Below are 14,587 nucleotides of genomic sequence, written 5' to 3' on the forward strand. Positions count from 1 at the left end.
TTTAAACATTTGCACTCCAGTCCAGCAGGCGGCAGCAAATCCACCGCGAAAAGCTCACTGCGCATGCGTCCAGGCTTTCACCTGGAAGTGTAGCTAGTAAACAAGCGACCGCGACGCTTCGGGCAGCGAACTTCTCCCGTTCTTTTAGTTGTTCTGGTCTCCAGAGGTCCGCCAACATGTCTAAGATCGAGATGCTGAGGCTGCTGATCAACCAGCGGCTCACCGAGGCCGCGGAGGAGATCTTCGGCGTGTTCGGCAGAACCATAGCCGAGTACGAGGAGGAGATCTCCCGCTCCAAGCTGGAGATCGAGCGCCAGCGCCGGCTGCTGGACCTCCACAAGAAGCCGCAGATCTCTCTGCAGGTGAACAGCTCAGGTGAGTCCCTGGTTTCTGTCATCTGACGGCTTCAGGCTGCAGTTTAACACACCGAGCCGCAGAGTGAAGCTGCGGAGACACAGTCTGGATTAAACAACAGTTAGGATGAATTAAACATGTTTAACTGAAACCACAAACTTAACTTATCAAAGGTCGTGTGCTCAGCAACCCACAGAACAAGAGGAAGCAGCTGCTTTTTCAGGGTTAAAGAGCAGTTTCTTAAGTGTTGTTGTCAGTAATAATAAAATAAGTGTTTACCTGTTTGTGCAGCTCTGCCCCAACATGGCGCCTGCAGCCTTAACCCTTTCCAGCCATCAGCAGACCCCAGAGCCAGATCAGAAAACACACTCCCATGTAAGATTAAATAAAAACTAAATTACAACACTGCTAGAGCCATCAGTAAATAAGAGCATGTGTGCAGCTTCATTAAAAAGTAGTGTCAGTCTATTTGTCCTTGTTTAAAATAGATATTGCAGTGGGAATAAAGGAGTTTTTATAAGTTGTCAAAGAGATGTCCTATTGTAGACAAAGCTAGATATATATGGCTTTTTCTCTAGTGCCCTTTAATATGTCTACAGTTGGTACTTTCATCGATACTTCAGGAGGAATATAAACAGTTTTTTCTCCGTTTAGCAAAAGAATTCAAACTTTTCAAACCTTAAATGTTGTTTAAGTGGCTGAACAAGAACAAGAACTTTGCCTAAACAAAATACAGTATTATGGTTTTACATCAGAACTGGCTGATAAAAGTTTAAGTCAGCTAGATTAAAAGCCCCGTTACCTTCAGACACATTTCTGCCAGGACTGAGAGAACCGGCACTGCGTCCACAGCAGCGTTTTAGCTGCGTATCAGAATTAATCTCTGTCTGTATTACAATGACTGCAAACGCACATCTAGTGGACGTTCACTGCACTGGGCATGTGAACAGGAGGCAGATTACCCTGCAGCTGCAGAAGATTTGGCGAAAGTTCTACTAGAGAAGAAGAACCACGCCAGAGATTTGTCTGCAGGGACCGACAGCGAGGTGGAGCTGTTACTGAAAGTAACACGGGAGCACAAAGAGACTGTGGCGGCGGGAAACAGACGGGGAGTCGTTGAAAAGCAAATACGCCGCCATGCACAGTACAAGTGTAGAAGTGTTACTGACACGGAACAAAATCTTTTAATAAAAACACCAAAACTAAAACTCTGTCAGCAGCATCGTGTTTCTGCTTTGCATGACTGATAAGAGCCAATCAGAGAGCCGAGCGTGAGCGTCCTCTGTTATCACCTGTCCGCACTAAAACTAAGTTTAAAACCAAAACCGGGGTCAGCAGCGTCATGGAGCCTCGCGGTGAAAAGATTTGTACGGTGCAACGCTCCCACACCATATTTACAAATGACCTCTAAAGTTAACCTTAAACTCTCGGCCTAAACTGCATGTTAATTATTATACCTGCTAAACATCAGCATGTTGGCGTTTAGCTTAAAGCCCCGCTGAGCCCCTGGCATGGCAAAGTCATACAAGCTCACATATTAAACAACTGATTGATTTAGAAAGAGGTCTGCTGTGTCACATGTGAGCACAGTTTGGATTCGTGCACGCAGTGGGACGTCACGGCATCAAGATACAGTATCCCTGAAATCAAACGGTAGTACTGGGTCAGCGCACGCTTTGAGGGAATGCAAAAAGGAAAAAAGGCTCAGATCTTATTTAAATTTAGAACATTTGAAGTTTTTCTTGGAGAAAATACAACCAGCTGCAGTTTTTCAACATGTCCTGACTCTTTGTTGTGGTTGGCAGCTCTCTCTGAGCAGCAGGAGTGGAGCTCCAGTCTGGACCTGAACCAGATAAAACCTCCTCCCATCAAAGAGGAGGACGAGGACGAGGAGCTGTGGCCGCCTCAGCGGGAGGAGACGCCTCAGACGGCGGAGCAGAACGACGGCAAGTTCGTGTTGTTCCAGAGCGGCGGTGTGAGGAACGCGCAGGACAACCACCACATGACCTCCTCGCTCTCAACGCGGCCGTGCCAGGACCTGGACGACTCGGAGCTGGACCCCCAGCCGGGCACCTCGGTGCCGCAGACCTGCTCTGACCTCGGCGAGGACGCCCCTGAAGCTTCAGATCAGGCTTCAGGTAACGGCCAGCCGGACTGCATCGAACTGGACGCGCCGCTGTCCGAGGTGGTGGACTCGTACATTTGCACCATTTGCGGCCGTGCGTTCGCTCAGCGCGGCCACTGGGCCAAACACGTGCAGGTGCACCGCAAGGTCGAGAGCAAAGCCGACAAGTCGTACACGTGCGACATCTGCGGGAAGAGGCTCACGCGGTTCGACGGTTATCAGAAACACTTGAGGATTCACACGGGTGAAAAGCCGTACTCCTGCGACGAGTGCGGCCGCAGGTTCAGCGACAACTCGAATTACAAACGCCACATCCGCACACACACGGGACTGAAGCAGAGCTGAGACCGTGGGACCAGGACTCAGAGCGGGATGGACCGTCAGACCTTTGGCAGAGGAGGTTTCCAGCACATAGCGGTCGCATGAACACAAGACGTGTCAACGCTGTCTGGATAAAGATGAATATTTGCTCCTCCTCCTTTTTTACATTTCAGTGAGAGTTGTTCGTTTTCCTTCAGAGACGCTGCAAAATAAAAACCAGAACAAATTCAGAGGTTTTTAAAACTGGTTAAAAGAAAGAACGGAGCAGAAGAAGGCCGTGTTGGTCTCGCCATTTTGTTTGCCAGCAGAGGAGGAAGAACTGGATTTCAAAGATAAATGGACGGGAAACTCTCAAAATATAAATGGATTTTTATATTTCTCCACGTGAGTGTGGACATCGTGCACCGAGACCAGGAAGAAGAGACTTTTATATTGTAATTTTATATATTATATATTTTAACAGACTTTACACTGGAGGAGACGGTGCTGTCCTTTTACACTTACCAGTGTTTGACTTGTGTCCACTCAGTTTTTTAGGTAGTCAGGCAGCGTAGAAGTCTGTAGCACAAAAAACATCCACCAGCCGTGTTTTGATTAAAGAATTGAAAGATTGGAAAGTTTTCACGTTCTTCCATCGGAGCTGTTTCTCCTAATGAGTCCGACTGCAGTCCCCCCCTCCTGAGGCCCCTAGTGTCCGTGAGCCAATGGCGTTTGTCGTATGAGGTAGGCTACCTTAGCAGTCCACCAAAATCTGTTTCTGAACACATTTGAGGTGAGAAATAAGCAGCACAGATGCCTGAAGCTTCACTCATGTTAGATCTACGTGGCCAATTTTAAAAGTTTGGCAGGGGCGCTACTTTGCTGCTGAGACATTTCCCATAGAGGTTAGCGAGTTAGCCAACATTAGCTTGAAGGTTACTGTGGTGCTTTCCAACAAGTTAGTCTATAAGAATGTCTTCGGTTATTTAGTTATGCTATGGCTGATCACAGATCGTGCCTGTATTGCTGTATCATATTCAGATATTAATAAGTGAGTGAATAATTTAACAGACCAGCAGGGGCGAACTGGAACTGGTCCGAGGGGCCCGAGGAGAGGGGTCTGCAGTTGGAAGCAACAACACAGGACTGAAGGTTTGGTTAGCAGCTCGTTTGTTTCTGCAGCATGGAATATGTGATCATCTCTGTTAAGACACTAAACTCGTGTTAAATAAGGTTTGATTAGGTGAGAGCTGGTTTATACAAAGGTCGCTGTAAATTATGAAAACTCTGAAATAAAACTCGACAGCTGACAGCCTTTATATCCACAGCTCCACCCTGTTCAACACAACTATTATGCGACTTTTGGTAACGGTGGGATGGATTGTGAACTGATTGGATTTTGTTGTATTTATCATCTATCAGTAAAATCTCTGCCTGACCTATAAGGTAACTATTGAGCTTCTTTGTTTTTTTCCTGCATAAAACTGCAGAATTAGTCGAAATGTCATGCAAATGTCATCGGAGCTTTCTCCCTTTTGGCATAAAATCAGGATCTAAATATAATTTTGTTTATAAGTTAAATTATAAGTTTGTAATCGTACATTTGAACACAAGGCCAAATGTTGGAATTTCATTTTTAAATTTTCTCTTTGGGTTTTATTCCATTCTGGGCCTGTTGGAAAAGAAAGACATGGATCAGTGTAGTCAACTATTTGACCTGCTTATTTCAGACCAGCAGATGGCAGCACAGCACTTTGTTTGAAATGGCATCTTGGTTGACCCACATGGTGATGAGGAAGAAGTTCATATTAATCAACACAATTCAATATGATTTTATTTCAGTTGCTATAATTTTATAAAACACTGCAGGTTCCCTTTTTAATGAATATATAAAAAAGAAAGTGTTGAGCAGCAGGTCTGCAGAGAAACAGTCACACAATTACAATTTATAAATGCATATTTTATCTGAATAAATTTAGCTGGAGTGACCAGAAAACCCCTGCACCATGTTATTTACAATAACAGTAATTAGATGCAACCTTTTTATAAAAACACAACATAAAATATTGTTTTACTCGTGGTGGTTTTACATTCTGCCCCTCGTACACTATGTACCAGGGTTGCTGACCTCCTTGAACCCCACAAAAATTTCAGGAACCTTGTTGAAGGTTTGAATCATTCTGGAATTTCTTCTTTTACACTTTGAACACCTTTCAAGGTGCTTGAATCTCTTGAAGGACGCCTGGAACTTCAGGGTCCCCTGCTACATTCACAAAAACTAAGGACAAACCAAAGACCTGTAGAACATCTTCATGGATTCCTAGAGGTCGTTTCAAGCAGCCGATAATTCCTCCAAGAAACACATCATCAGTGGAGCACCTTCCAAAGCTAGCGAAACCCCGTCAGTGATCAGTGAACCTTCCCTTAATTAAGAGTCTAGGGATAGAGGATGATGTTCTCTACAGATTGTAAAGCCCCTTGTAATATTGGGCTATTTAAATAAAATTGACTTGAATACATGTCAGGTGGAACTTCTATCAGAGCAGCACTGGATAACAGTATTTCAACTTTTTGTCTCAGGAGGGATGAAAAACTCATTTATATTCCATGATTCAGTTGACTAAAATTAAAATTGAAATGAAAAGAAACATTTCCATCAACCAGCAGAGCTTTGTGCTTAATCTGCCGACAATGAGAGCAGAATATAAAATACGCTGCTCGTTGTAACCGACTGGTTATGGAGGAAAATACTCCCTTTGTTCAGTTTGTCAAGGACCTCTGGATCCCCGACAAGAACTACTGGTTTCGTGGGATTCTTTCAAGCATCCCTGGGACATGCAAATCCCTGGAAACCCCTCAAGAACTTGCGAACCCACTCAAGGACTTCTGGAACGCCTCAAGGGATACCTGAAATAACCTCAAAGACTCCCCTTACCCTGAAGGACTTCTGGATCTCCATCAAGAACTACTAGTCTTGTGGGATTCTTTCAAGTAACCCTGGGACACACACAGAACCCTGAAACACCTCAAGAACTTGCGAACCCACTCAAGGACTTCTGGATCTCCATCAAGAACTACTGGTCTCCAGAAACTCCTTTGAGCCCTTTTGGGACACCTGTAAGTACCCCTGGGATGTCTTCAAGAACTCCTGGACTTTAAAACATCCAAAGCACTTCTGGAGCACCCGAAAGACTCCTTAAATACACTCAAAGACTCTTGCAACAACTTCAGGGGTCCTGAAAGAGGAATCAAGGGTCCTCTTAAATTTTAAAGAATCTCAGAATTGTTTCAGGATTCCTGAAATGGCCTGAAAACCCTTCCAAGACTCCTGAATGTTTTCAAACACTCTCGGGACACATTCAGGGCACAGTAGAACTTTCTGATGGGTCTCAGGACCATAAAACCTCATGGACTACTAGAAATCCCTCAAGATCCCCTTGATCCCTTTGGGACTGCGTCAACATATCCAGTACATCAGGGTACATCTCACAGACTTCCAGAGTATAACTGGTTGTAATGGTCTTGCTGCTCTTGACACAAACAAGAATCACTCAGAGAAATATTCCGCAGTAGCTTTTATTTACACAGTCATCCACATTGGTAATTAATAGCAGTAAGGTAACATAATAGCTTTTGACATTATTACATTGTTGTTCTGGTGTGGCCCACCGGGTGGCGCTGTGAGTCCATCATCAGTGATGTCACAGTGTCTCTGCCCCCAGTCTCTCCGGCAGAATCACGTTTAGAGGACGGGAAACCAGAACCACGAAATGAATAAACAAACGTATTTCCAAGGTTACAAGTGCATCCTCATACAAAAAGCCTTTTTATAAAACCAGCCGTGAGTTTATTTTCCGTAGCGTCCCCGTTGTAGCACCCAGTGAAAACATTCCTAAAGGACCAATGAAGAGTCAGACCGTAAAGGAACAGCAGCTTTTTAAAAAAACACCCCTTTGACAGTTTCTATTCATAACAGATGGAGATTTCTGTTGCTCTGACTGTGTGAGTGCAGACCAGTCGTCTTTTAGGACCTGACCACACTGGGATTTCAGTGTAAAATATTTATAAAAGATGAGTTCTAGTGAAAAATACTGACCTGATGTTTCTTCTCATGCCCTCTCTCCATTGTAGCTTCTGAGAAAAGCCTGGCCGTCTGTATCTGCAGCCTGACAACAATCCTGCTGGATTTAAAGGACCATCCAGGTACTTTATTTATTTAAGTTGCTTTAACGTAAATCGCTGGGTCTCATTTGAAATCTTTAGTTATTGGACACCAGAGTTTCTGTACTGATACCAAAGTGATATCACCAAACCCTTTTCATTCAACCAAAGAAACTCTCAAATGTTAAATGTCGTCTAAATAGTCGTAGAAGAACTTTTTCTGAACAAAACACAGTATAAAAGTGGCAAATTTGAATCAGGAACTACCTGAAGGAAGAAAAATCCAAGTAGTTTACAGATTTGACCAGACATTCAATGCCAATATTTAGTATTTAGACGATTTGTGGACAAAAAAAAATTAAAAAGTACTGCAGTTTGATACGCAGCCGTACTGTTCTCTAAATCGGGATTTGAATGTGTATCTTTTGTGGATTCAGTATGTTTTAGGCTGCAAACAGATGTGAAACATGCTCATCAAATATATAGAGGCGTTTTATTGTCCAAACCCAAAAACAGATTCAGTTAATACAGAGAAAAGCAGCAGCCTCGTACGTTAGAGGAGCTGGAAACGTGTCAGCTTTTAAAATGACTTACATGATGAATCAACCATCAAAAGTACTGATAGTTCATTTTCTGTCAGTTCAATCAGAATATTTAACGTTTTAGTACTTATCGTTAATTCAAAGGTCCACATGCTAATTTTTCTCTCAGCCTTCTGTCACTTCAGTTTATGTTATTTATCAAAATACGGAAACAAAATAAAAGTTAAAATCATCAGGAATCTGTTTTTGCTTTCACCAACTGCAGAGCCACTCACAGAAATGAGAGTTTCATGTGTTCATGTTTTAAGTCTCTGCATCTTGACTTCCATAGAAACAAACTTATTTATTTAAGAATTTAAAAACCTTTTGTTTTGAAAAACTGTTCAGCAGTAATGTACAAGTATATGCAACTTGTATTTAAAGGGGTAAAAGGTCCGAAGTGTCTTCCTTTAAATTGCACTCAAAGAGCAGACTCGTGCCTCACTTTGCGGCACAGAACCGACCTTAGAAACCACCCCGTCTGCTGCCGAGCTGAAGATCAGATTTGCTGTTCTGATTAATTTAGACTTCGATTGACGCAGGCAGCTTCTTCCCGGTGACCAGAGCAGCACTAATCTCTGATAACTATCACACAGTCGCAGTCGGACGAGAGAGAATGATGTAACCTCCGCCGTGACACAAATCCCCCCTTTTACATGAAGCAGAAATCAATATCAAACTGCTGCTGAACAAAACGCCCGATGCAGCGTGACTTTTACACATCTCTGGTGCTGGCGGACTCAAAGTTGCATCATTTGGTGCGGAGCCTGCTCGCCTCGTCTCCCGCAGGCGGGGATGCTTGACCAACTCTCCTTGTCCAACCAGCATCGCCGCCGTGGCTTCGTTATTGCTTAATGTGCGCTGGGAGAGCGAGTCCGGCCAGCTGAGCCAGTCACATGAAACTAAAACCGGCTGCTGGATGTTCATCTGGTTCACCTGCAGCTGGGATCCAGAAAAGTTTAATAACTGACATCGGCTGTTTATTGGTTTCTGTCTGGAAAGCCGCATCACCTGCAGCTAATGCTTCTGTTTCAACATGACGGACACTGATTGGACAGCAGGCGTCCTTTAGCGCCAAACCTCAGTCTTAGAAAATAGAAGTCCATTTACTGGCTTTTAACCACATCTCATGGTCTTCCTCAGCAGATGGAGAGGACCAGGTTTGGATCGCCGCCACAAAATACAACCATGTGTTTTCACGTGACTCGCTGAGGAGGACCGTTGGACAAAGTTGAAAGCTCTGCAAACGGCGAGTAAGTGGACCCTGAGTTGGGTTATTTTTTCCAGTCAGATTTTAGATGGACTACTGTAATCTGCCTCCAGATAATTAATCACCTTTTTTAGTCCAAACGCAGCTGCAGGTACGATCAAATTCAGTTAATTTGGATTCTGGTTTTAGCACAATGTCTAGCTGAGGGATGTGCTGATAACTTCAGGAATACTGACAGCTTTGCAGCTGCAGTGCTCTTTGTTGGCGTTGTTCTTGCATACGTGTCTAAAAACAGGACGTTTAGTGGTTTTTGTCTTAATTAAACAACAGTAATCTCCCAAGCGTGCATGTGTGTGTCGTGGCCGGGCAGTCGTGAGCAGTCAGCCGCTGTTTTTAACAGTTAGGACCTCTGAGTTTTAATCATTATTTATTGTTTTGCAGTGAAGAGGAAGTAAAGTAAAAAACACCTGTGAGATGATCTCCGGGCTCGAGTGTCTCTACAGTTTCTGAAAACTTTCCAGACCTTTTTTTTTTTTTTTGCAGTCCAAACTTTTCCAAATCTAAAAATGATCCCGTTCATTTATCAGACTTTACCAAACCTGCTCCGTCAGCTGTTTGAATGATTTAGTTCCACCCGGCTCACTCTTTTATTTACAGGTGTTTTGTCTCGATCGCACACTTTTATTGCTCGTCCCCGCTGCCTCAAGCCGCCGCCTGTTAACCTTTGACCCCCCGCAGTTGTTTGGTTTGCCTCTCATCAGGTCCGGAGCCCGAACAGAACAGACAGGATAAAAAAGTGCAGGCAGGGAAACAGGAAACAGCACATTCCCTTCCCAGTTGGGTATTTTTAGACCATCTGTGAAGAAACACTCCCACAGACGGCTTCGAAACGTTCCCCCAAACGACCACAGAAATACCAGAAATACCCAGGATTTGTTCACACTCGTCCCTTGTGGTATTTAAGCGACGGCGTTCCAGCATAATAATCCCTGAAAGTGTTTTCATTCAGATCCCTTCCTACCGAAGACACCGTCCCTCTAAAGTCTGCCGCCTGTGTGCTCTGTGGTTTATCCGGGGAAGCTGGGACAAATGTCATTTTTCTAAGCTGTCACAAACTCTGTTCCGTTCACCTCCGCTGAATCTGAGACGCACGTCTGCACGGCGAGATGCCACCAGATCGTGTCCCCCACTGAGCGCGTGCAATGTGCTCTAACAACACTAACCTTAGTACGGTTATAAACGACAACACGCTCAGTAACACTGATGGAACCAGTGAACTGTCCACCGTTTTAGCTGCGTATCAGAGTTGATCTCCGTCTATAAGCGACTGAAAACGCACATCTGGTGGCCGTTCAGGAACACTGGGCGTGCGCCTGCCGGTGTAAACATGAAGCAGCTGTTCTTTAGTTACAGAAGATTTGGCAAAAGAATAAAGTACTACAGACGAAGAAGCACAGCAGATTTTATTTAGCGTGGACCGATAACGAGCGGGGACTGAATGAAACACGGGAGTTTAAAGCGGCGGCGGCGGGAAACAGACTGGGAGTCGTCACAAAGTACTAAATATTTTAGTAAAGTTTAGCATCGTGTTTCTTTGCATGACTCACGAGACCGAATCCGAGCGTGAGCGTCATCGTTTCCAAAGTCTTCACTAAAACACTTCCCCGAAGTTTTAAAAAGCAAAAACGGGGTCGGCAGCGTTTCCAAACTTCTCAGTTTTTGCCGTTTCAGTCTGGACGGGAGGTGCAAACGTAGCAAAAGGCCTCTCTACCAGAACGCAGTAGTGTGGGCGGGGCCTTAGACATACAGGTCATTTTTAGCTCTAGGCTGGTTGCTGCTCTGGAAACTTTTATTGCTTATTTTCTCTTTTCTTTCTTTCTCTGCTTCTGCAGAAATGTTCAGTGTAAACAACAGAATCGAATGAGTCCTGCGTCACCTGGAGGCCGAGACGTCCGTGAACGTCGTGAGAAAGGGTTCTTTCCGCTCTGTGAGCTGTTCCTTCTGTTATAATATGTAATATTTTTGATAAACAATCCCCTCGAATTTCTCAATTAACACCTAAAAGAAACTGCGGACCTCGTGGATTCAATACGGTTTTAATTTGCTCTTTGACATCCAGCTAAACATGTTTTATAAATCCTGCAGACGTGGGTTCATAAATTCTATGCAGCTCTGAGAGTTTAGAGCTCTTCACAGATAAAGACGGATGCAAAACATGGAAGGGAGGGTAAATTAAGTCATCTGAGGTGCAATTATTTATTCAAGAGACTCAATTAAGTAATTTGAACACACAAATGAGTATTAAGTGTAATGAGTGCATGGATTTCTAATTTGTGGGATTAACAGTCCCGCTCTGTTGATGCTTTGTTTGTTTTCAGATACCAATATGGTATAAAAAAGAAAAGAACGTGCTGTCAGGGTGTCACTAACGGCTGCTCTGATTTCATACCACAGCTCATGGAGCAGAACTGTCTCTCTCCTCGCTCGCTTTGATGTGTCAGTGTACAAAAATCTCCATCTCTTGAATGTCCTGTCATCGTGAAGCGTTGGACGCGATAACAAAAACCTCATTGTGGGTTTTTTTTTTCTCCCTTTGGACTCTGAGCTCCCTCCTGGAAATTTCAATTTCCCGGACCAGATTCAGAGGGACAAACAGACTTCAAACGGAGAGGAATTACCCTCTGGACCTTTGTGATTTTTGTTAGATTTCTCCTGTGGAAAGAATTCCCAGAGGATTCAGTTCACGTCAGCTTTGCAGCAGTCCGATTCCTGCTTTTATTTGAGTCTTTGCAAATGAAATCTGGGCCCTGTGCCAAGGTGCAACAACCGGGACATTAGATCAAAGCGCTCATAAGAAAACTGCATTAATCAAGATTTTTCAGGCCACCTCGAGCCTTGGGGACAACTTTTGAATCATTAACATCTTTCGTCCCGCTTTTGGAATGTTTCTCAGACTCGTCTGAGCCGGATTCGATCGTCGTGAGGGGAGACCACGAGCGGCCCTGAGCCTTCGCCGCGAAATGAGTCAGAGATCTTGTTTATTTGTCTGTCTGGCTCTTTTCAGGGCTCTGCTCTGCGAGCGAAGCAGCAACAATGCAGCGGTCGTGACTCAGAGAGGCGGCGGGCGGCGTCCTCTCAGCAGCAGGAAAAGAACCACAGCTGAAGGGTCGTAACGAGGAGTGACGGGGACAAAACGCCTCTTTTGGTCCCATCAGCGCTCTCATTTTGTCATTTCTCACACGCCCCGCAGACGTTTCCGAGTGCTTTACTTGGTGAGGACCGTAGCAGCCATGTTGGATTGGCGCCACCTCCTCTCAGTAGTTGTATTTTCCCGCCTCTGCCACCGGTGATGTCGCTGTGTTCGGAAGGAACAGCGGCTTCGGCGGGACTTGGGGTTTGAGGGACGCCGTTCTCCGGACGATTGCCGCCCGCTGCGCATGCGGTCCTTCGCTGTAACTGTGCTGTCGCGTCAGGCAAGCGCTGCCGATCAGCGGCCGCTGGCTCTCGCCGTTCGTATTGACGTTAGCTGTCCCACTCGCGCCGGGGGGGCCGTTGCTGCTGCTGTTGGTGTTCATCCTGGCTAGGAAGTGCGCGTGCTGCGCCCCCCGCTGGTTGAAGCTGTGGTGGCGCGGCACTGCGCCGCCCCCACTGCCCATCTTGATGAGGGAGTGGCGCTGGGAGTGGTGTCGTGTCACAGAGGTGGCGCTTCCTCCGGGTCTCTCTGGAATCACCTGCTGCTGGAGCGGCGTGGAGGAGGAGGAGGAGGACGAAGACGGGACGGAGGTGGAGCAGGTGGGGTTGTTGGAGGATGAGGAGGAAGCGGAGGATGAGGTGGAGTTTTGAGTAGCTGCGTCCAGGCGTTTCGGGAGGCCGTCCCGCGGCAGCGTGGAGGTGCTGTAATACGAAGCCGATTCTGTCTCGGGGATCTGCTGCTGGTGATGGTGGCCGCCGCCGCCGCCGCCGCTACTGTTGTGATGGTTGCTATGGTGATGGCTGTGGTTGTAATGGTGGGTGCGGGTCTGGCCGTGGTGGGTATGATGATGATGGTGGTGATTATGATGCTGTCCTCCAGAGGAGGGCCCGGGGAACAGCGAGGACGAGGACGTGGAGGTGAGGACCTTGATGCCTCCGGTCCCCGACGCGCTGACCTCATGGATGTGTTTCAGCAGCTCGTCCAGCGCCGACACGTCCACCACCGTCTGGGGCAGGGACTGCTGGGAGTGGTGGTGAAGAGGGACCCCCCCGCCGCCTCCCGCCGCCGATGCCGTCGCTCGCTCGTCATTCGACAGCTTCCTCTCCTCTGGGAGGTGCAGTGAAGTAGAGGAAGCGCCCGCTCCGTGGGCCGAGCCGTTGCTGAAACTGCTGCTGTGGTGATGAGAGAAGGGAAACACCTGCTGCGTCAAAGAGTTCCCAACGACGGCCATGAAACCTAGACTGGATCCGGAGCAGCTGGGCCCAGACTGGGGGGGGTTGTCTTTGGCGTTGTTGCAGTTCTGGTTCTTCTCGTACTGATGGTGCCGCAGGGCCTTGATGTTCTTGATGGGAAGCTCCGGGGTGGAGTCAGGCGTGGGCAGGCCCGACAGCTCTCCGTCACCCTGAGACAGAGACTGAACAGAGGTTAGACCCGTGAGCCTCAAACAACCTTTTTGTCTTAAAGCCCTGCAGGAAATCGGAGTGGTCTTTTCACAGAAGCGTGATATAATCATTCTCAATAACAATATAACAAATGTGGAATAAATATTCAATAAATGACGAAATAGGATTATTTTTCTTTTTCATTAAGATGTTTATTAAAAAACTGTTTTGAATGTTCTTGTGATGTGATCCACTGTTTGGCCTCATGTTTTCTGACTAAAAAGAAAAGTTTAAACCCCAGTTAACCATCAGGTTTCTTCAACTTTCACTCAGGAGCAAAAATCAGCCTTTAAACTGGAGAGAAATAAAGATCTGATTCGTATCGTCCAGCCCTAATCTACAGCCACCTTTCAGCTTTTTGATCCGTCAATATTACTGATCAAATGTGAAACCAAATTCCCCATTTCTGGGGAAAATACAGTCAGACTAGAGCTGCAACTAACAATCAGCTGGTCTATAAAGAGTCCCGGAGCCCAAGATGACATCTGCACGATCCAAAACCCCCAAAATATTCAACTTACAATAAAACAGGCAAAAGACGAATCATTTCAGCACTAAGATACTTAACGTCTCCTTAAAAAGGTGGATTTCAGACTGTGAGGACCACATCATGTGAGATTTTAAAATACAGATGATCAGATTACAGATATGGACACAGAGTTGTTGCTGATTTAACAAAGCTTTCTTTTGTTAGAGTGAAACCAACCAGGCTGTCCTACCTGGGAGAGGCTGAGGTCGGGGTCTCCCAGCGGCAGGCCCTGGTGTCCGGGGGTGTGGAGGTGAGACTCTGACCGGCCGTTGGGGATGAAGGAGCTGTACATCTTGGGGCTGGACACGTCCAGTTTGTCCTCCTGCAGGAAGACGAAACAAAAGAGGGAGAAGGGGAGTCAGAGCGCTGATAGCTTTCCCCGCCGGAGGATGATAAAGTGAGGAAAAGAGGTGTGAAACAAATACATATATAGATACTGAGACTTTTAATCTTTAGAAAACAGAATGACCTGAGCTTCACTGGGTGGTTTTCAATTATCACATTCCACTCAGTATAATGAGGACGTCCCAAACATTTCAGCAGAGGGGTCAGAGGTCAGCGGGAGATTCACTTTCTCGCTCAAGGACGCTTTGGAAAGAGTTCATAATGAAACAGTCGATAGCAAAGACTGAAGAAAAGACTGAAGAGGAGCTGTTAACTTATCAGCCCCCCCCCCCCCCCCCCCCCCCCCC

The 14,587-nt window shown here is 46.0% G+C and overlaps 2 protein-coding genes across 3 annotated transcripts in view; one reads left to right on the plus strand and one right to left on the minus strand.

The window, feature by feature from the left end:
* Window positions 1–43: 43 nt before the first annotated feature.
* On the plus strand, window positions 44–4,229 carry LOC123976589 (zinc finger and SCAN domain-containing protein 12-like). 2 transcript variants are annotated; one of them, XM_046058891.1, is made up of 3 exons: window positions 44–375; window positions 646–729; window positions 2,160–4,229. In XM_046058891.1, the coding sequence occupies exons 1-3, from the start codon at window positions 177–179 to the stop codon at window positions 2,822–2,824; spliced, it is 948 nt and encodes a 315-aa protein (XP_045914847.1). In that variant the 5' UTR covers window positions 44–176; the 3' UTR covers window positions 2,825–4,229. The 2 variants fall into 2 exon arrangements, with proteins under 2 accessions (XP_045914847.1, XP_045914848.1); XM_046058892.1 differs by lacking the exon at window positions 646–729.
* A 2,110-nt stretch (window positions 4,230–6,339) lies between these two features.
* The window catches only part of LOC123976716 (semaphorin-6D-like), a 195,838-nt gene continuing 187,590 nt past the window's right edge, over window positions 6,340–14,587 (minus strand). Inside the window, exons 23-24 of the mRNA XM_046059061.1 lie at window positions 14,086–14,217; window positions 6,340–13,326 (exon numbers count right to left, since the gene is read on the minus strand). Coding sequence (XP_045915017.1) covers window positions 12,046–13,326; window positions 14,086–14,217 — 1,413 coding nt within the window. The 3' untranslated portion in view covers window positions 6,340–12,045. The remainder of the gene's footprint in view (window positions 13,327–14,085; window positions 14,218–14,587) is intronic.

This window comes from Micropterus dolomieu, linkage group LG09, assembly GCF_021292245.1.
Source record: "Micropterus dolomieu isolate WLL.071019.BEF.003 ecotype Adirondacks linkage group LG09, ASM2129224v1, whole genome shotgun sequence".
NCBI lineage: Eukaryota > Metazoa > Chordata > Actinopteri > Centrarchiformes > Centrarchidae > Micropterus > Micropterus dolomieu.

Bases quoted from the DNA above. Each gene is read 5' to 3' on its own strand.
- LOC123976589 (XM_046058891.1), top strand. From the start codon at position 177: ATGTCTAAGATCGAGATGCTGAGGCTGCTGATCAACCAGCGGCTCACC. The intron at 376-645 runs GTGAGTCCCTGG...CTGTTTGTGCAG, and splicing joins TCTGCAGGTGAACAGCTCAG to CTCTGCCCCAACATGGCGCC. The intron at 730-2,159 runs GTAAGATTAAAT...TGTGGTTGGCAG, and splicing joins ATCAGAAAACACACTCCCAT to CTCTCTCTGAGCAGCAGGAG.